The sequence below is a fragment of the Muscardinus avellanarius genome, assembly GCF_963383645.1.
Source record: "Muscardinus avellanarius genome assembly, chromosome: 1".
Lineage (NCBI taxonomy): Eukaryota > Metazoa > Chordata > Mammalia > Rodentia > Gliridae > Muscardinus > Muscardinus avellanarius.
In genome coordinates, this window is record NC_137786.1 from 210,085,204 (window position 1) to 210,107,847 (window position 22,644).

General features: G+C 45.7%; 1 protein-coding gene across 1 annotated transcript in view; it reads left to right on the top strand.

The window, feature by feature from the left end:
- Positions 1-22,644, top strand: part of PRR5L (proline rich 5 like) — a gene marked incomplete at both ends in the record, with an annotated part of 66,121 nt that overhangs the window by 22,125 nt on the left and 21,352 nt on the right. Inside the window, 2 exons of the mRNA XM_080718742.1 lie at positions 11,760-11,817; positions 17,684-17,775. Coding sequence (XP_080574868.1) covers positions 11,760-11,817; positions 17,684-17,775 — 150 coding nt within the window. The remainder of the gene's footprint in view (positions 1-11,759; positions 11,818-17,683; positions 17,776-22,644) is intronic.

The following is a 22,644-nucleotide window of genomic DNA, read 5'->3' on the forward strand; positions in this document are numbered from 1 at the left end:
GGTATAGCTTGGAGGTGGACTGCCCCTGGGTTCAGTTCCCAGTACTACACACACACACACACACACACACACACACACACACACACACACCATTAGTAGGAAGAGTGGCATCATTTTATGTGTTTGTGCTTTTCTGTGCTGTCTGGCTTCGTAGAAGACAGTTGCATTCACTTTCAATCTGCTGTGATGTTGCACGTCATGTGGTCTCTGGAAAACTCCCCTTTGTGGGTCTGGAGGATGCGGGAGATAAGGGAAACACAGCTCAGTGGTGTTGAGAGAAAAGCTCTGACGCTGAGGCTTCCTGGAGAGGGTCTCCGGTCCCGCAACAGTCTCCAGCCACACTTTGAGACTGGCTGCAGTAGGGACAGTGTTTGTGCCTTTCAGCTGAGCAGTTGCTTGTCATGGCCTCCGGGTCTGTTCTGTTAAAGACAGGAGTGCATCCGAGGGTCGGACTTCTCTCCTGCCCACCCACCATTGTTCCAGGTCCACCCAGAGGATAGTTTTTAACCCCCACACACGAGCTGATTTCCTGACTGTAATCAAAAGCGTGTTGGGTGGCGGGTGCGTGGTGACTGTGGTCAGGCTGGGTGACACCTCAGGGCAGTTAGGATCCCCGCTTCTCACCCTCTTGCTCAGGGGGCCTGGATGAGCTGCCGCACCTCTCCGTACCTCAGTTTCCTCAACTGCGAAAGAGGAATAAAAATACAGCTTGCCGAGGTGATTCTTGTATGGTTTACATGAGAAAACACAAGAGAAGGATCTAGCATCTCGATTTGGCTAGGGGTCAAGACCAGGCCAGCAGCCTGGGTTCAGTGCCCAGTATGGATACTCACTAGCTGAGCAAGTTGCTTTACTTCTTTGACTTTTAGGTTTTTTTTTTTTTTCTTTCCTATAAATCAGGAGTAACAGGACCTAACCTTATAGGATTGTTGTAAGGACTAAAGATGCTGTTATTTATAAACTACTCATAGTTCCCAGCACAGGCTGAGTGGATGTCCTTATTAAATTTATATGAGCGCCCTTGTGTGCCTCTAAAGTGCAACCCATCCCTTTTAATGGGAATATAACAATTCTTAAGATCTTGGTTTCAGGTTGGCGACATTATTCTGTGTCCAAGAAGAACATATTTTAAAGACAGTTTAAAGAGCTTGTAGGTTTAAAAAACAGCATAGGCATCTTTTTATTATCATTGTTTCTCTCCAAGATTCAGGAAACTTAAACTTTTATGTGTACTTTAAAGGAATGACAGATGTCAGTTGTTTATGTTTACACACACACACACACACACACACACACACACCAGAAAACAGCTCCTTTTCTGCACGAACTAAGACACACCAGAAGCCTAGGATTCCACTGGGTCTTATGTTTCAGACACCTGGAAGTTCCTATCCAGGGATCGAGAAATAGGAAGGTTAAGAAAAAGATTATTAGAGCCGGGCATGGTGGCGCACGCTTGTAATCCCAGTACTTGGAAGGCTGAGACAGGAGGATCATGCAGGTTCAAAGCCAGCCTCGGCTACTCAGTGAGGCTTTTAGCAATTTAGACCCTGTTTCCAAACAAAATATAAAATAGGCCTAGGAGTATAACCTGGAAAGCCTCTGGGTTTCATCCCCAGTATCAAACACAAAAAAGAGATAATCAGTTACAAATGTGAATCTTTGCAGCTGTCCTGGACCCAAAGGTCAGTCTCAGCCTCACTCTCTTTCCCAAGGCCTTTATTAATCTTTTCGAAATCCAGCTGCAGGGAAGTGGTTTTTGGGTCACTCCCGGAGGAAGTTCTGGGCTGGGCTGCCTTTCTCCTTGACCTTTGAATGAGATGGGGTTTGGTGTGGTTTCAATTGGGTTTTAAATGTCAGTCGTCTCTAGGTGTTGGGGGCCACCCTAGGTTAAGTAGTGAGGGCTGTTGGGTGGGGATGTTATCTGGGAAGCCTGAGGTTTTCAGGGGTGGTTAATACTGCTTACAAAGCACGCCAGATACTTGAAAACTAATAACCACTTGTCATTTCCTATCAGGAGTTTAATCAGAGACTCTGCTTGGTGAATAGCAAGTGTCTTACTGGGGGCGTGGAGTAGGGACTGATTTTCGTAATTTCCAATCTGAGATTTTCCTTATTGAAGGTGTGAGACTGGGAAGATGTCTCTCCTAGACACTATGTTTTTTTTTTTTTTTAAATGTAGGTCTTCAAACGTGGGTGAAGAGCCGTTTTTATTTTTTTTTATTATGGGTTCTCCCCTTTCTGTAGCATTCACAGCAGATTCTTAGGAGAGTGTGGGAGGGACTGTTCACCAAATATACCCAAAATGATTTTGGATGACACACACAATGACTAAAAATAACGTTAGAACTTGTGTTTTCCCCGCCTGGTGCAGTGGAAATCCCTGTACCTGAGAGGCTGAGATGGGAGGATGGTAGATTTGAGGCTAGCCTCAGCAATTTAGTGTTATTCTATTGAAATAAAAAAGTGAAAAGGGCTGGGGGTGTATCTCAGAGGTAGAATGCCCCTGGGTTCCATCTCTGGTACCAAAAAGGAAGAATTTCCTTTTTTTTTTTTTTTTTTTTTTTTTTTTTTTACTTTTCTTGAGCCCTTATGAGGTGCCAGAGAAAGTTATGGGCTATGCCATTGTGTCTTTTACCCTTAAGGACTTGGCAATCTCCTCCTCAAAGAAAGAGGAGCAGGAACAGGCCTAGAGTTTGACCTCTTCAGCTAGGAACACTGTCCAGTTAGGATTTAGGATTTTGCGATGCTGTTTTGTTTCCATTCATTTGATTTGAGTGATATTCTGCTTATGTTAAATGATGTTACTTCAGTTTCGTTTTAAATATAGCAACATTTTTTTCTTGTTTTTTTTTTTTGTGTGTGTGTGTACTGGGGATTGAATCCAGGGGTATTCTACCTCCAAGCTATACCTCCAGCCCTATTTTTTATTCTTTATTTTGAAACAGGATCTCACTGTGTTGCAAAGGGTAAGTAGCTGAGGCTGTCCTCGAACCACGATCCTCCTGTCTCAGCCTCCCAAATGCTGGGATTACAAGTGTGCACCATCAAACCTGACGGCATAGCAAAAAAAAAAAAAATTTTTTTTTTTTTTTTTTTTTTGGTGGCACTGGGGAGTGGAACCCAGAGGCTTTCTACCTCTGGGCTATACTCCCAGACCTTTTTTTTATATTTTATTTGGAAACAGGGTCTCACTAAGTTGCTAAGAGCCTCACTAAGTAGCTGAGGCTGGCTTCCAACCTGTGCGATCCTCCTGTCTCAGCCTCCCAAGCGCGGGGATTACAAGCGTGCACCACCACGCCCAGCTGCATAGCAAAATTTTTAAAAAGTGTCTTGACCTAAGAAAAATAGTATACAAAGAATAATAAAGTAGGTGGTCCTGGCTATGGCCCCAGTCATGAAGGTGGTTTAAGAGAAACTCAGGCTGGAAAGCTCCATACCAGGCCATACTTGAAAAGGATCAGATTACAAAGCCTTTGACTGCAGCAGAACTCTGGGGGGGGGGGGGGGGACGGGGATGGGCTCCCAGGGGCAAGCTTAGCTTTGCATCCATTACCAGTTCTAGTTTCAGGAAGGAAAGCAAGAAGAGCCTCTAGAAAGTCTATTCCCGCAGCAAGGGCGTGGGAGGAAAGTGTGGGGGCTGATGAGGAGCACCCCAGCCATGGGTGTGGTTGCTTGGAGCGTTGAAGGGCTAACAATGTGGGTGCTGGGCTCTCCGGTGCAGTCTCAGATGCACCCGGATTCAGCAGTGATGCTCCCTGCTCCAGGGACCCCACCCTCCAACTCAGAGCACACCACTTACAGAGCTGCCTCTCTGGCTCTGTTCTGCACATGAACATTCCTTTTTACAGCTTTAAAGAAAGACTCACAGAAAGAATATCCTCCATGAAAAATAATAAAAATGACCCGAGACAAGGGCGGCAGGAGGCAGGTAGAAAAATGGTGCTTATCTCGGCTCTGCACACAGAGAGGACTGGCCGTTTGATCCGCAGAAGCCTGGGTAGATTTCCATGAGACGCCGGCTGGAAGAATCTTTGACATTTCTAGTATTGATTTTTTTTTTCCCTTTTCTCTCTTGTCTGTTTTGAATTGTGCCCGGAAGGAAAATTGGGGTTTCCAAGTGGAACTCTGTATCCTAGTGACATCTCCGAGGGATAATTGGTTCCTTATAACTTTTGAAACGGACCATATGAAATGTTCTGCATTTTTTTTTTTTTATTGCCTCGTTAGGTATTTTGATAGTTTGGGCATGGGTGGGGGGGTACATATAGCCCTTTCTGCCTGTTCTGTATAGGCAGAACAGAACAGGCAGAAAGGGCTATATGTAACCCTTTATAATAAAATAAATTATAAGGGAATTGTTTGTTAAACCCCCCCCCAAAAAAAAAATTGATTCCTTTTGTTGAAACCAGAATTTTATTTTAGTTTTTGGTACTGGGAATTGAACCCAGGGGCGTTCTACCTCGGAGCCATATCCCTAGCCCTATTTTATTTTGAAACAGGGTATCAATAGATTGTTGAGGGTCTCACTATATTGCTGAGACTGCTCTCAGCCCTGCAATCCTCCTTTCTTAGCTTCGGTACTGGGATTATAGGTGTGGCCACCATGCATGGCTTAAAATTTTGTTTGATACAATCACTTGGGCTAAAAGTTCATAGCTCTCAGTCAGTTAGTACTAAAAAGTGAACTCTAGCGATCCCAGTTGCAAATAGGTCATGAATGTTTGATAGTGTGTAACTACAAGGTCTGTATGTGGGTGTATAGGTGAACCCGATACAGGGCAGTAAAAGAGAGGCATAGAAAGCAGGGGGTAGATGCTGAAAATGTGTTAAAAAAAAGTGGAAACATTCAGTCCTTATTTTTCCACTTGCTGCTCATATCTGCAAGAGTGCCAGGAGGCCAGAGTCCCCTAGCTCATCATCACCAATGCCCTGGTCAGCGTGGAGTTAAAACTGAGGACGGTGCAGGGACATCGCTGCGCTGGCACCGCAGCATGAACTGAAGGATGGGATGGATGGCAAAGATTTAAAATAGGCCCAGAGTAAGTAAATACTCTTTGTAGGGACAAAGATAGACCTGTAGGAACCCAGTGCAAGAGGGGCAGAGAGGGGACAGAGTGCCAAAAATAACTTTTGTGATTTCCAAATCAAATTAATTATAAGGGGAGTAAAGTTTTGGATCTTTGTTTGATTAGCCCCAGGGAAGGATTCTATAACAAGGTGGATTCCAAAAATAGAAGAAGAGATAATTAGGCGGACAGCAAGGGGTGAGGGGAATTCCACATATACTGTGCTTTGAAGGTAAAATCGGGGTCAGTAGACAAAGGGACTTTGAACCCAGAGCACCAACCTGGTGCAGACCCCGGCTCCAGTGAGGAGACGAGGGACAGAGGTGAGGATCCTGCTTTTAGGTCTTTAGAGTTGCAGTGTGCATTTGGCCAATACTTGGAAAGAAAGCATAATGGAGTTTGTAAACATTGAGGTGGGCTGGAAGTCCACACTGGCCACTCTGAGGGGAGAGGATGAGTTTGATGTAACCCGGGGCTGCAAGAAGTTTTCTCGGGGTACCCCTTCTCCCCGACAGGGGGCTGCCTGCCAACCAGTGGTTACTTTCCAGCAGCGTTGAGTGCATAGACTCCTGAGCAATGACTTGAATTTTGTGTAATTATTTGAATTTTTTATTATACTTTCCTTATATTTTATGGAGCAAAATGGAAAAACAGGCCTCAAAATGGATAACCGAAGACCCGAATATATTTAAGGTAGAGATGAAAATTAATAGGCGTGCTCAAATGGCAGATCTGCAGCCGATTACATTTAAGGTATTGCACGTTCAATTATGAAAGAAAAGAACATGTAGGTCTGAGGTACTGAAGAGATGTCGGGGGAAGATGAACGTTGAAGCTGAGGTGTAACAGGGTTTTATCATCCTCTTTAGCTCTCTGGGAACAGAATTCCTCCTCTGCCACGTAAGTGTGTAGTTCTACGCGGGTGTGTATGTTCAAGGAATCTATTATGCATGAAGTTGGGTGATTGCTTGTAGACCAGGCCAGGAATGGCAAAAGCCAGGTAGGTAGGTATAAGGCATTAAGGCAAAGGCATTGAAGGCGGGAGTAGATGCTGGGAATGTGGTGTTAAAATAAGTGGGAACACGCTGGGTGTGGTGGCGCACGCTTGTAATCCCTGCGCTTGGAAGGCGGAGACAGGAGGATCGCGCAGGTTCAGAGCCAGCCACGCTGGCTTAAAAGACCCTGTTTCCAAATTTAAAAAAAAGTATAAAATAGGTCGGGGAGTGTAGCCTGGAGGTAGAAGGGTTTCCAGGAACCCCAGTACCACCAAAAAAAAAAAATAATAATAATAATTAGTAATAATTATTATTAATAATAATAATAATAATAATAAGTGGGAACAGTCAGCAACTCAGTGAACCTGCGAAGGAAGCACTGTGCTGGTACACTGCTTTTGAGTATCAAAGCAACAGGAAAGGTTTCTTCACTGAGGCTCTTTAAGAGGACAGAAATGATAATAGAAAGGACAACTGACATTTACAAGTATTAGTGCTGGTGGTTCTCAAAGCGTCATCTCTGGGCCAGCAGCATTAGTATCCCCTGGGAACACGTTAGAAAAGCAGTTTCTCAGGCCCTACCTCAGACTCACTGAATGAAGAACACGGGGCCCGGGCCCAGCTGTGTGGGTTTCTATGAGCTTCCATGATACCTGTGTATGCTAGGGCCTGACAGAACTCTAAAATTTTTTCCTGGACTAGCTCGTCTGTTCTTCCTGACAATTGATGTGATTTTGTTATTATATGCCCTCTTCTCACAGATTCTACAACCGAGGCTCAGAGGGGATTCTTTATCTAAGATCATAGGTAAAGGATGGAGCAAAGATCCAACCCAGGCCATCCAGCCACAGGAGAAAAAAGTTTATTGGATTATACTAGAAAATGTTAAAATGCTCTTAAGACATTCCTGGAAAAAAGCCCCAGGGAGGAAGCATTACAGGGTTTTTGTTTTGAGCGTCTAGCAATTCAGACATGGTCTGTTTTTCTCATTTCTTGTAAGAATAATGTGTGTGTGTGTGTGTGTGTGTGTGTGTGTGTGTGTGTGTGTGTGTGATGATACTGGAGATTAAATTTAGGGCCATTTACCTCCAAGCTACACCCCCAGACCTATTTTTAATTTATTTTTATTTTTATTTTTAAGCAGGGTCTTACTAATTTGTGAAGGTCTCCCTAAGTTTCTGAAGCTGGCTTTAAACCTGAGATCTTCCAGTCTCAGCCTCCAAAATCCTGGGATCCCAGACATGGGCCACCAAACAGTTCTGGAGATTGAACCCAGGAACACAGTATTTCTGAGCTATATGCCTAGCCATTTTTATTTTTTGTTTTGAAACAGGGTCTTGAGCCAAGTTGCTGAGGCTGGTCTTAAACCTTGATCCTCTTGTCTCAGCCTCCCAAGTACTGGGATTACAGGCATGCACCACCAAATTCCCCTTTTTAAATATCACTGAAATGATGCTAAATGAAGAATTAGCATTACTGCAAGTTCCTGGGATTCTCAGTTTCTGTCTGGGATTTTCTCTCTGGTCTCATCATGCCTACCCATCCTGGGACTGGCAAGGAACTCTTCTGGTCTTGGGGGTGATTAGGGCTCGTGAGACTTTTTATTGCTGGTCTGGGAGGACATCCAGGCTCACAGGAAATGCAGACATCATTTGCGACCGCAGCTGCCCTATCAAAGTTATAGAAGGGAAAAATGGCAGGGGGTGAGGCAGATTTCCATCACTGGGTTTAGGCCAATAACAAGAACCTTTGAAGACATTGATAGCACAGAAAACACGTGAGTGGGGTGGGATAGCAGGCTCATATTGGTTCTCGGTGGGTAAAGCAGAGTGGCTGCTGGAGCCCTCTTGGGTAGGAAGGCAGGTCTAGTTCAGGAATGGCACCCACTTGGGCCAGACATGGAATGCAGATCATGGAGGGGGACCTGGAAAAGTATTTTTGAAGAGATGTAAATTGGGAAGCTGGTGGCAGGACCGAACTACATGAACAATGCCGGTGGATGGAAGCCTGTGGCAGAACCTTGTTCATGGCCTGGAATAGCTGAGCCACCTGCCCCCGGTGCCTGAGCCTGAGAGGGATCCCACCTGCTTCTCCTGTGGGCAGGGACACATGAAACCTCTCCAGGGCGAGACATAGGACTGTGAAAACAAAAGCTCTTCTGCCAGCCAGGTCCGGATTTCAGTCCTTACTAAAACACTTATTATCCGTGTGACTGCAGGCTTGTTACTTAACCTCTCTGAGCCTCGGTTTCCTTAGGAGTAATCTAACAGTAGTCATGGTATCCACATCCTAAGGTTCATGTGATTACTAAGTGAGTTGACCTATGGAAAGTGCTTGGTGCACAGTGAGCAGTCAACAAATGATGGCTCTTTGTATCTTAGTACATTTTGTTTTTTTGTGGTACTGAGGGTGTAACCCAGGGGCTTTTTTACCTCCGGGCTATACTCCCAGGCCCATTTTATACTTTATTTGGAAACAGGGTTTCACTGAGTTGCTGAGAGCCTCACTAAGTAGCTGAGGCTGGCTTCCAACCTATGCGATCGTCCTGTCTCAGCCTCCCAAGTGCTGGGATTACAAGTGTTCACCACCACGTCTGGCTTATCTTAGTACTTTAAAATTTTTTTTTCTAACAAAAACTAGAGAAATATACTGTAATGGTAGAAATACAGGGACTTTAGGTTCAGGCCAACCTGGGTACAAATTCTGGTCTTACATTTGCTAGTCGCCTGAGTCTTGATTTTTTTCCCCTTCTTTGTAAAGAGAGGAGAGGTTCATGGGAAACGGTAACATGAGATAATGCATGAAAAAGTATAATAGATAGTAAAAGCCAACAAATAGCTCCCGGTTGTTCCTCCTAACACCACCACCACCCATGTAGAGGCAGGGGGGGCCCACAGGAGCCAGTGGCCCAGTGTGTCCAGAGCTCCTGCTCTGTGGGGAAAGTGCTCCCCAAGGAAGGTGGCTTGGCGCAGTCCTCCTCTGCCTAGCCATCTTGGTCACCCTTTCTGTCTGGTCCTTGGGACCGGGTTGGAGAGGGGGGCGGGGGCTCTTGACAGGACGCATGCGCAGTTGACCTGCCCCCCCCACACTCCCTCTCCCCATGTCTCCCTTGCGGCCCCATTTTCCCCACTGCAGGCGGGTGGCCGGATGCCTTTTCCCTAACAGCCTCATTTTTCTGTGTACAGCCCATTTTTCTGTGCTTAGGAAAAAATGCGAGCCATTTTTCCACTTCCGGACCCCTCTGTCACTTCATTAGAGTGCTATTTAGTCTGTGTCTGAGTTCACTGATGGGGGAAGGGGGTCATCAAGGAACAGCGGGCCCATGCCCGAATCCTGCATCCCTTCTGAGGGGGCTAGTGCGTAAGGAACCATTTGTTGGCCAAGAGCTTTCTGCCTGGGGAGGTGGTGGGGTTGGTGCCATGGGAGAGGGAGCAAGACAGGGAAAGTGGGGTTTTCTTCAGCTCTGTTACCACATGGCTCCTTCACCACTGCTCAGAACCTTCTGGAATCGGGCATTGACAAGGGATGGGAATACTGCGAGGTGAGATTCAAGAACAGACACTTGGATAAAAAAAAAAAAAAGAAAGACAGCTGCCTGCGGGGAGCTGTTTTCTTTCTCACCTGTTCCTGTCTTTTTGTCTCCCAAGGCCTTTGAGTAGGCGTGTGCCCCACAGGTGTCAAGTTCCATCTCTTTAGGTGGAGTAGGGCAGTCAGAGTGGGCTTCTTAGTTTGCAGGGCCCAGGGCTGTTGGAAATGTGGCCTTAGCTGACAGCCCATCTCCTCTTCACACAGGCCCACCACCACCACCCACAGAGGGCCGGCGCACCCCAAGAGATTCATCCTCTACGCCATGCCATGTAGATCAGCAGTGGCAAGAGGGCCCACTGAGGCACTAGCAAATGCACCAGAGAGCTGCCAGGCCAGGCGGGGATGGCCGTCACTGTACCTCAGCCTAACTCTGCCTACATAGCCAGTCACAAACCTCCCTGCACCAGAGTCTAGGCCCCAACCAACATGACCCAGTCACCACCTCAGGACTAGGTTGTCATCAGTAGTAGATGGGGACAGGAAGACTGGTTGCATCCCAGTTCCAGGGTGTGAGGACCAGGTGCCTGAAGCCTCAATTTTTAAAAAAATAAATAAAATAGCCGGGCGTGGTGGCTCATGCTTGTAATCCTAGTACTTGGGAGGTTGAGACAGGAGGATCCAGGTTTGAGGCCAGCCTCTGCTACTTAGTGAGGCCCTCCGCAACTTAGTGAGACCTTGTTTCAAAATAAAAGAATAAAAAATCAGGCTGGGGGTGGAGCTCAGAGGTAACATGCCCCTGGGTTCCATTCCCAGCACCACACACACACACACACACACACACACATGCACATACATGCATGCACACAAATAATAAATAAATAAATAAATAAATGTGATATAGTAAATGGAACAAAAAAGTAGCTGAGCTGGAGTGTGAACCTGCCTGCTATGCATATTCTCACCACTCTGGTAATAGGGCTTTATAACATTCAATCTAAGGAACACACTGGGCTTTTTTGTAAGCACGTACCTTCTGTGCCCTCCACCCCAGGCCTTTGGTAATCTAGTGAGAGATGTGTGGAGAGGCACCAGCCTGTCACTGAGCTGGGAGCTTCTGTGACTCACAGGGAAGCTTAGCCATGCCTTAGGGACCAGCTGTGGCCCTTCAAGGGCAGGAAGTCGCTAGGGGGGATGATTTAGTATTTGGCAGCAAATAGAATGGGAGGCGTTCCTAGGGCAGGAGGACCAGCCTTGCCTCCGTGGGTACGTCTGTTTCCTGACCATCAGTGGATGAGAATGATTATACCTACCGCCGGACAGCACCGAATGAGATGCGGTGAAGGACCTTCACACGTGTGAGAGAGGCGACATTCATTCACCACTGTTAGTTGTGATTGCAGGAGGACTCTGCTTTCCCTGCAGAGGAGAGCAGGTGCACACTCGTTGACGGACACCCACTAAGCAGCTCTTCAAGATCTCGCATGCAGTCTCTTTCACGCGAGTGTGAGAAGCCCTAAATTTCTCAATTTCAAAAGTATTTCATGACGAGTGTGGTGGTGCACGCTTGTAATCCCAGCATTCCAGAGGCTGAGACAGGAAAATTGTGGTTCATGGACAGCCTCAGCTACTTAGTGAGGCCCTCTGCAACTCAGTGAGATCCTGTTTCAAAATAAAGAATAGAAAAATAGGGCTAGGGGTGTAGCTCAAAGATAGAATGCCCCTTTCCAGTACCGCAAAAATAAATAAATAAATAATAAATAAATAAGTAAATACATAAGTCTATCCCACATCATTTCCTATGGCCTCAAGGCTCCCTTTTGTGAATTTAGATCATCGAGGGCCTCAAGGGTGCTGGGTGTCAACAGTAGTGAATTCAGCCAAGCTTGTATCACGTCTTTTCTCCACTTCGAGGGAGGAAGGAGGGACGGGACTGGGTAACGGCTGCACTTGGCTCTGGACTCACTTGCCCTTTGGCTAAGGACTGTCTCAAGTGTTTCTCCTGAGTCCTTGGCCTTCCAAGACAAAAGGCTCCTTAGACTTGAAGGCACGACTCGAACTCCAGTGCTGGGACTCCATGCCCTTGCTCGTGGGAAATGGCGAGGACCGGGACCGGCCACTCAAGCTCTGGAGTCGCCCAACTCTTATGTTCTTTGTTCTCTTTTGACAGAACCAGCTTCTTGCAAAAGGACTGTTCTTTGTGGAGGAGAAGATCAAGCTGTGTGAAGGCAAGTACGAGGCAGCCCCGTGGATCGGGGCCTCTGTGACTCAGCCTTTGATGTTTGGACAGCTGAGATGCTTCTGTCCAAATGCGGCAGGCTCCCAGCCAGTGAGTCAGCCCTTCCGTTCCTTCCCCAGCTCTGCAGTGGCAGCGCTTCGCCTCGAGTCAGCTCCGCATGCAGCGCTAGCAGGAATAGCATTTTGGAAAATGAAGCGGGGTCAGGGTGGTTTCTTTGCAGACCTCGTTTAGGGCCCTCACAGGGCGCATCCTTGTGGTCTCTCCTGAAGGGATCGTTTTCTATGGATCCTGCCACGCTGTGTCCTCTGGTCTGTTCTCCGTGATCAGCCTTTGTAACATTTCTTGAGATCAGAGTAGGTAGGAGTGAGGAATGCTCCCCATTTGGGGAAGTTAGGATAAGCAAGCAGATTTGATAGATAAAGGGAAATTTTCTGGTTTATACTAAGATTTTAGAATCCAACTGATAGGACAGAAAGGATATGGGAGATGGTACAAAAGGAATCTCCAATCCTCTGATTCTACCAGGAGTGACCCTTGACTCCCACCAACCTGGGGCCTGATCTTAGCTTGCAATGTACTACTTGGGTGACCTTTGACAAGTTGATAATTTCTCCAACTTTCGTTTGTGTCATTTTGTGAGTGATAAATGGGGCAAAGTCTTGTAGGGAGGAGAAAGCACATAACTGGCATAGTACCATACATGGCCCACAGTAGATCTGCACACTGGTATCTTCTTCTTTGTTTTTCTTCTAGTCTGATGACTTCTATCTGTAGATTAAGGTCACCTCTACACCCACACTAAATAGGAACCATGCCATCTCTTTTTTTTCTTTTATTTTTAAGGTTGAACAATATTAGATATGTAAATATATATACTTTTTTTCAGTACTGGGGATTGAACAGAGGCATTTTACCTCCTACCTATACTCTCAGTTCTACTTTTTATTCTTTATTTTATTTTATTTTTTATTTTTTGGTGGTACTGGGGTTCCTGAAAGCCCTTCTACCTCCGAGCTACACTCCCAGACCTATTATATATATATTTTTTTTCTTTCTTTCTTTCTTTTTTGAAACAGGGTCTCTTAAGCCAGCGAGGCTGGCTCTGAACCAGTGCGATCCTCCTGTCTCAGCCTCCCAAGTGCAGGGATTACAAGCGTGCACCACCACACCCAGTTTATTCTTTATTTTAAAACAGAATCTCACTAAGTTGCGGAGCCGAGAACCTGTGATCCTCCTGTCTCAGCCTACCAAGTACTGGGGTTACAAGTGTGCACCACCACAACTGGTGTACAACATGTTCTTTATCCCTTCATCTTTCAGTGGAAGGATCTTATTTTTAGGTGACTCACTTTGACCAGGAACTCAGTGGTTCTTGTGTGTTTGGGGGTCAGACTAGTACACAGGTGTGGAAGATGGCTCCCAGTCATGGGAGGGACAAGAAGCATTGTCCCTGGCCACACTACTTCTGTGTCAGTCGTCTGGGGAGTTATTCCAAGCTTTTGGAAATGTGGAAAACCAGCTCAGTGAAAAACGTACTGGGCAAACCTGGATATTCAATTTTTTTTTTTTTTTTTTTTTTTGCGGTACTGGGGATTGAACCCAGGGACATTCTACCTCTGAGCTACACCTCTAGCACTATTTTTTATTCTTTATTTTGAAACAGGGTCTTACTAAGTTGCAGAGGACCTCGCCAAGTAGTTGTGGCTGGCTGCAAACCTGAGATCCTCCTGTCTCAGCTTCCCAAGTGCTGGGATTACAAGAGTGCACCACCATGCCTGGCTTCAAATGCTCTTAAAGGAGGAAGTTAGCCAGGCATGGTGGTGGACGCTTGTAATCCCCATACTTGGGAGGCTGAGACTGGAGGATTGTGCAGGTTCAAAGCCAGCCTCTGCTGGCTTAAGAGACCCTATTTCCAAATAAAAAATATAAAATAGGTCTGGGAGTATAGCCCAGAGGTAGAAGGCCCCTGGGTTCAATCACCAGTACCACACACACACAAAAAAAAAAAGTAAAAAAAAAAAAAAAGACTAAAAAATAGGCCTGGGGGTGTAGATTGGAGGCCCCTGGGTTGCACCCTCAGTCCTGCAAAATAAATAAATAAATAAATAAATAAATAAATAAATAAATAGTCTTGGGAGTAGTTCAGTGGTAGAATTAGTGGGTTCGATTCTCCAGTAACCAAAAAAGAAAAAAAAATGGGGGGGGGGGTTGAATGTCTCTCATCCAAGTGATCCTCAACATAGATACATTCAGAATGAAAACTCAGAAATGGAGCTGGATGGGATAAAAAGATCACCCAAGATTCTGTGACCGTGCCCCAAAGCGTGGCGAGAGAGCACCTGGCCGGGGCACTCTCTCAGAGTCTCCCGTGGGCCCAGGCTCTGAGTATCGGGCTCTGTGTGCACTGTGAATGGCAGGTAGGGAACATTTAAGGAGCTTCCCCATCTTCATCTAGAACCTCTCTTTTGTATGTTTTAATATTCCAAGAAAGATTTATTTTTGGATAAAAGGATTCTCTTGATATAACATTTGGAAACAACTGATGTGATCTATCCAGTTGCAGGCTTAGCCTCACTTTATTGGCGTATTTGCTAATATGTGTCCATCATCACTGCATGCACACACCCCTGCTTGACACCGTGCAGGCTGTGGGAGTGCAGTGGCAGTTCATGTGTCCATTTGTCCTACTCTACGGGCAGAAGACACCATGTTGCTTTCAGTAATTTTTCCTAGAGCTTTACTGATCTTGACTTTCAGGAATTTTCTGGTGATCTAAACTCCTATGATATATTAGAGTACTGACTTAATAAGACAGATATGTAGAGCCTTGTAGACAAACCCATGTCTCATCTTTGCAGGGAGCTAAGTCCTTGCCTTGTGGGTTGTTCCTGGAAGTGAGGTCACCTGTTTCCTTTAACTCTTTCTTCACCAGGGCTATATTCTGTTGTGTTGGTCTGTGTCTGTTTGACATTCTTTTTGAAATACTGCCTCCCAAATCCATTACTCTCAGAAGTTTACAACCAGCAGTTAGACTTAGTTTCTCAGGAGACACCTTACTGTTGCTGGGTTGATGGATTTTCTCATGTGTCCGTGAGACCTCCATCTTGGCATGAGAGCAGGCACACCCCTGACCTGAAGGGTTTTCTCTCCTGACCTTCTATATTGATCATCTTTTGTTTTGTTTTGTTTTGTTACAAAATGCCTGACATGAACAACTTAGAAAAAAGAAAGGTGTATTTGGGACTCCAGTTTCAGAAGTTTAGTCTGTGATTGGCTGGCTCCAAGGCCATCATGGTGGGTGGGGAAAAAAGATGCTCAACTCATGCTGGTCATAAGCAGAGACAGATAACAAGAACATCAAAGGATGAAGACACAGAAGAGGCAGACATGGTCTCTTGGCTGCACGGGCCATGCCATGGAATTTTTTTTTTTTTTATCCTAATAGTAAAGGAAGATGTTTCAGCTCTTAAGTCCTGCTTTTTGCCATATTTGGATTAAATAGTCTCTTCTTCTGCTCATGGGCCCAGCATCTGCACAAATCCATATACTTGGCCCTTCCCATTCATTCATTAGAAGGTTTTAAAAATCTGTCTATTGCTATAGCTGGCATTGCGCTTGTCACCAGAAATGCACTGGCAAGCAGCACAGACAGGCCTTTGTATCGTGTCCGCTTTAGCAGAGGGGCAGGGGACTAAACAATAGTTCAAACAAAGCATGATATGTGCTTTGCAGGGGAGTGGAGGGGACCACAGCTTTGCATCTCCACCTGGTCTTTCACAGTCTGCGCATCCTTGGACCTGTTAGCTACTAGTCATGCCCTTGTTCTGTTCTCCCCAGACACTGCTTTTATTATCCATTAAATTAATAGGCGGAAGACACTAAATGAACCTTTTGGGATTTGTTCAGTGAAACTCGTTGTGTTTTGCCAAATGCTTCTCTCAGTGTCTCATCTTGGCTGACCTAGTTTCTCTGCCCGGGATAAGCAGACAGTGCCCAATCAGCTCTAATATCTAGGTCATTAGCAGCAGCCACGGAGCAGGCTTCCCTCTGCCAGCACCCGCCTTCCTTGCAGGTGAATATTCCTCTCACAGCCCTCTAGTGGCATCAGGTGACCTGTGTACTCCAGCCTGCTGGCCACACTTGGCCATAGCCCAGGCTTTTGGTCCTAGGGGTGAGTAGGCACAGAATCAGGAGGCAGGTTCTGTGTTTTACGGGTCACCTCTTCAGAAAATGCTACCCTCCCAGTTACCTAAAGCAGTGGGTGGAGATGACGGTTTCCAGATTCCTACTTCTCTCCGCTGACAACTGAAGCCCAGAATAAGGCCAGGGTTTTAGTGACTAAGAAAACAAAACAGTGTGTAACTGTGCACATGGTCTTCCTGGATGATGGTGGTTCGTGAGTTCTGGGATCCCAGCTCTGCCTTCAAGCAAGTAACTTGGTGCCTCTGAGCCTATAGAATGGGCTAATGGAGTTGATTTATTTAGTGCAATGTCTAATAATGAAACCATTCATGTGATGATGATGATGATGATAATAAGAATAATGATGATAGGATTTTGAATTTTGGATCAGGGGTTAGAAAGGCATGTTTGTATATTTTCAGTTGAGTCTTCCCATCTATATTTGTCCATTTTCCATTGCTACAACAAAATATACAAGAGTGGGTACTTGAGAAAGAAAAGAGGCGTATTTAGTTCACAGTTTTGGCAGATGAAAGTCCAAAATCTGGTGGCCCTATTGGCTGGGTTTCTGTAGAGTGCTTCGTGGTGGACGACATCATGGAGGCAGGAGTGTGTGCGGAAGGGATCGCTTGGTGATACAGAAAGGCAAGACTCAGGGGTCAAACTCACTCTTAGAATAACCCACTCTCAGCCAGGCGTGGTGGCGCATGCTTGGGAGGTGGAGACAGGAGGATCACGCAGGTTCAAAGCCAGCCGCACGTGCTGGTTTAGGAGACCCTGTTTCCAAATAAAAATGTAAAAATAGGTCTGGGAGTGTAGCCCGGAGATAGAAGGGCTTCCAGGAACCCCAGTACCACCAAAAAATAAAAAATAAAAATAAAATAACCCACTCTCAAGGGAACCAACTCTGCAATGCCAGCATGAATCCCTTCTGAAGGCACTGCCTCCAGTGGTCTACTTTTCTTCCCCAAGGCCTTGCCTCTTAAAGGTTCTCCTACCTTTTAGGGCCACCACATTGGGGACCGGGCTTCCAACACATGAGCCCTTGGTGACAAACCCCATCCAAAGCATAGCACACCTCATCCTGCATTTACTGCAGATCACTGTGCAGATTGGATGTCATGGTGTGCCTCACATTTACCAGGGAAGTGTGAGTTCAGATCACCATATGACTCCTGGTGAGACTCTATATTTCTGCCTTGAGAATTTCTGGTAGCTTTAGCTAGGGATGAAGAAGAGCACCACAGCACTGCTCTCTGGACTTAAAAAATTATATATATATATACATATACATACATACATACATATATACATACATATATATATAATATATAGTATATTATATATATTATATTATATATACATATATACATACATATATTATATATATTTTTTTTGATGCAGGGTCTCACTAAGTTGCAGGGGGCCCTCACTAAGTTGCCAAGGCTAGCCTCAAACCTGTGATTCTCCTGTCTCAGCTTCCCAAGTACTGGGATTACAGGTGTGCCCCATCACACCCAGCTGCTCTTTGGGCTTCAATAGCTCCCACTGCAAGGAGTTCTAGCTAGCATGTGCTGCTTGACATCTGCGGGGGCCTGTCCTCTGGCCTCTTCTCCGAGTAATGACACGTTCTTTCCTTTCTTTTTCCCACCCGTCCTCTCGCCTTCGTGTAGGTGAAAGTCGTATTGAGGTTCTGGCTGAAGTCTGGGATCACTTCTTCACTGAGACTCTCCCCACCCTGCAGGCCATATTCTACCCAGTGCAGGTCAGTGCCATGGGGACCGACCTCCTGCCGGCCTCCGCCCTCTGCCTCCTTTCTTGACCTTTGCAAAGTGGGGCTTGCTGGTGGATGGGGGAGAACCTGAAGACGGGGCGCTTGAGTTGGCAAGGGATGGTGGAGTTCTTTTGAGGGCTCTCTGCCCCTATATTTAGCTCCTAGTGAACAAGACTGCCGCCATAACTAGCAATTTGTAGGCTCTCGTTACCCTTTTGGTTTTGAGTATGTTTTTACATTCTTGGAGTTTTTTTTTTTTTTCTTTCTTACTTTTCCAAAGTAGAGAAGACTGGCAAGGGAGACTTTCCTTTTTTCTTCTTTCTCCCCCAGTTTCTCTCCCTCCCTCCCATTTTTTAAAAGCACAACCTAGAGCCGGGCGTGGTGGCGCACGCTTGTAATCCCCGTGCTTGGGAGGCAGAGACAGGAGGATTGAGCAGGTTCGAAGCCAGCCGCGCACGCTGGCTTAGGAGACCCTGTTTCCAAATAAAAATGTAAAAAATAGGTCTGGGAGTGTAGCCCGGAGGTAGAAGGGCTTCCAGGAACCCCAGTACCACAAAAAAAAAAAAAAAAGCACAACCTATAAGCAAGTTTGCTGTTGTCCTCAAGTCGTGGGAAAGGATTAATGTCCCTTTGCCCTCCCTAAGGGATGGTAAAGGCAACCAGCCACAGGGTGCAGTAGAAAGAGCACTGGGTGAGGAGTCGGAAGACTTGGGCTCGAGAATGTGGGTTTGTGTAGAGTTCTTTAACCCCTGCTTGCATGGCTTCGTCTCCTGCAAAATCGAGGAACTTGGAGTAAACGAGGAGTGACTGTCTTTGGTGTGCCTATTCTGCGACCTTAACTCATTTTACCACTTGCGTTGACTTCCTTCTCCTTTTACAAAGAAGGAGCTGCTGGGTGAGAGCATCCTCCCGCGTGGAGGGTGGCCGATGGGTGCCCCTCTCCCACGCAGGCTGCAGCCTTCACCATCTGCTCCGGCCATGGGGCTGAGGCTTCATACATAGTTGGGCTGCTGTGTGGGTATAACAATCAGAATAGCAATGGAGCCGTTAGCAATGGTTGGAATTTCCTCATACCAGAGGGAAAGGCCCACGGGGATTGTTTTGGTCTGCATGGTGTTTGAAAGGAATTTGGAATTGCTTAAAATATCTATCCAATATATAAAACCTGGAGGCAGGGCTTACAGATTTCATTCCCCCCTCCAGGCTTGCCTCTGGTTCCCCACTCCTCTCTGCATGCCCTCCTCAGTCCCAGCCTGTATCTACGTGGACAGTACATCCACAGTGCGGCCCCTCTGCCCTCTGCCTTTTCTGCAGTAATCTCCATCGGCCAGCCGTGGGCCCTGTCTTAGGAAGACAGACACGAGCTCAGGGTTGCCTGATTTAGCAAATGAAAGTACAGAGTGCCTAGTTATATCTGAATTTTACATATACCACAAATAATGTGACACTTGGGACATAGTTATGATTTTTTAAAAAAAGGATTCAAATTTAACTAGGCCTCCTGTGTTTTATCTGGTAACTCTAAAGAAAAGGGGAGGTGAAGAGCTGGAATTCCCATCTGGGCAGGGAATTCCAGGGCCCCTGCATGATTCCAGAATGGAGAGTGTGTGGTTTGATGGACATGGCCCCAGGGCAGTCGGAGGTGGGCAGCGAGGGCCCTCAGAAGCTCAGAGCCAGGCAGGAGCCCAGACAGAGGGTCTGAGAATGGGACTGTGCCAATTGCCTTGAAAAAGTAAGATCTGGCAATTGCAGCGAAATCGTCCTGCTCAGCCTTTTCATCCGCCAAGAACCGACTTGGAGTGTGCTTCTTCCATCCGGTTTGCCGCAGCCTCTGCCTGGCTGGCGACTTTCTTTCCCTGTCAACTCCTGCGGAGAGTTGCTTGCTAAGCCCTGTTGTATTCAATAACTGAGATTTGGCAAGAATGTGATCAATTCAAATTGTGGGTAGGGAATATTCAGAGGAGGTGGGGAGGATCCATAAAAAGGGCCCCCAAGGTAGCGGGTACTGAAGGAGGCCGACAGCTTACCGCCTCCTTTTTATTCTCAGCTGACCTAGGCTCACACATGCCTGAGTTTTGGGGACTGAATGTCCTCAGGTTTTACTCTTTCATTGGAATAAGCTCAGACAAACCTGTGGCACCTTGAATGGGTGCACATTTTAATCTTTTTTTTTTTTTTTTTTTTTAGGACAGAGTTTAGGAAGAGACAGGCTTGGTTTGATTGTGTGTGTGTGTGTGTGTGTGTGTGTGTGTGTGTGTGTGTTTTCCCTAAACCTAAAACAAGAATGGACAAACCAATTCCAGATTAGCATGCCAGAGAGATGTCAGGGCCTGGTGATGTCATTGCTCTGGTTAATGGCCCCAAATGGTCCTCTAAGAAAGCGATGATTAACCTGCTTATATGGCAGGTTGGAATAAACTGGGTTTCTTATAAACACATTTTTTTCTAGCATCAAAGGAATACTTTGCTTATGCAAAAGGCCTTTGTGGCTTTGGGGACCAGTTAGGTTCTCAAAAAAGCCCTATGTTTCAGGTGGGATTAATGGCCTGGGATATTGGACCCAGTGCCAACGTGAATGGTGGTACCACATTGCCGTCCTGGGCCTAGTTCAGCTTTCTCTTTAACACAGGAGGTGCTGGGGACTGATACAGCATGCCCTTCTGGTCACCTATAAATTCTCTTGAGCATGTGATGTTTAACCTCGGGCTTAGAAGCCACAAGGCAAAATCTTTCATTCTGCAGACAAATTCAGTAACTACTCTCACCTCGGCGGTACCCAAATGACTGCTGGTATTTTATGTGAAGAAGTGACAGGTGCAGAACCATTTGGGGGAGGAAACAGGTTGGCAGGCAGCAGCGCAGGAGAGCAGTGGGTTCAGAGCACAGGTGGCATGCAGGCAGGACGGGGCTCAGGTTGTCCGCACACCACTCACTATCTTGATAATCTCAAAAAAAAAAAAAACAAAAACCCTCACACCTTTGAGCCCCAGTTTTCTTCTAGAAAACAGTAATACCGATTTCACAGGGGCATCTGGGAGACTGAGTTCAGTGATAGTACATAAAAATCTGGGTTAGCATAGAACATGCAGTCAGGGATTAAGCACAGCCGCCATCTTCATCAAAGTTACCATCATCATTCTCTCCATACAGTCAAAAGGTGTCAGAATCATAGCTCAGTTATTTGGATCTGTTTTTCACACGTCATGAGCTAAGCTAATGGGTTTGAAATGATTTATTCTTTTTTGGGGAGGGGTTTAGTTTGTTTTTAGAATGCATTACTATTGAGTGTCCACCATGATCATTCTACTTTGATAATCCTCCCCTCCACTGGTGTGAGACAGTAGATTCTCTCACCCACTGCTGCTGGAAGTACAACTCAGTGCAATCTTTACAGAAGGCAACAGGGAAATGTCTTTAAGACCTTTTAAAGGAATATTTGATTGTGCAACTTTGTTTTGAAGGAGTGGTAGTCTGTAATCACTGATAAATATGTCCAGAAAGACACGGATGAAAATTATTATTTTTTTTGTGTGTGGTACTGGGGTTCCTGGAAGCCCTTCTACCTCCGGGCTACACTCCCAGACCTATTTTATACATTTTTTAAATTTGGAAACAGGGTCTCTTAAGCCAGCGCGGCTGGCTTTGAACCTGCGCGATCCTCCTGCCTCCACCTCCCAAGCACGGGGATTACAAGTGTGCGCCAACACGCCTGGCTGAAAATGATTATTATATTATTGCTTGGGTGGAAGGTTTATCGGTGAGTAGATGACAGTTAGATAGAATATGTTCATACAGTGAAATACTATGCAGCCTTGAAGAGTGGGGGTATGAAAAGATATCCAAAATACATGAAGTTCAGTACGAGCAAGTTGCAAAAAAATAGGGAGAGTATTATCTCTATGAGCTTATGGATGTTGAAACTTCCTGGAAGAGCTCAGAAGATGAATAAAATCTTCTTAAGAGTGGTTACAAGTGGGGAGTGAGACTAAGAAACAAGAAGAAGAGGACTTCTACTGTGACCTTCTTGACTGTTTTAATCTTTTTCTATAAATATCTGCTACTTTAATAAAATTAAACCCAAAACAACAACAAAAAAGGAAAGTTGTCTCTCTGGAGTGCTGTGCTGGGTGGAGAGGCTCTGGATGCCTCGCTGGCCTTGTAGGGAGTTTCTGGAAATCAGTTCTGTGGAGCCATCTGGCCGTCATTGGGCGGGCTTCCTGGAATTGCCGCCTTTTATTTTGCAGTCTCTTCTTTCCACTAGGTTGCTGTTCAGGAGTAGTTTCTAGAAGTTTTCCTGCCCCAGATTTCCTTCTTCTTTTTTTCCATGTTCTCTTTCCCCTCCCTCTGAGGACTGTGAACAAAAATTGGATAGTCCTATCCGCTCACAGCATCATAGCATACCAAAGAGCCAGTGGCCTGAATAGAATCATGGAGGCCTAGCGGCCTCCATGTTTCTTTGTATTCTGTTTCTTTGTATTCTAGTTTCTTTGTATTCTGTTTATCAGCTGTCAAATTATTCTTTCGGTATCTCTATTCTTCAGAGATACCGAAAGAATAAAGCCAAATAAAAGTGCCTTGCAATTACGATCACTTATTTAGAGCATCCAATATGATGTTAGCTCCATCCATAATCATTTTAATGCTATAGAAAGAAAACCCTAAAGATATGAAATAGTTATGAGACTATTAATGTAGTTATAGAAATTTCACGATATCATACAGCTTAGGTATGTTTGTAATGTGTGAGTATGTTACTTCTGTAACAGGCAAGAAACAATAAAGCCACACTCAAATGTGCTCTTGACAGGTGTGGTGGTGCACACTTGTAATACCAATACTCGGGAGGCTGAGACAGGAGGA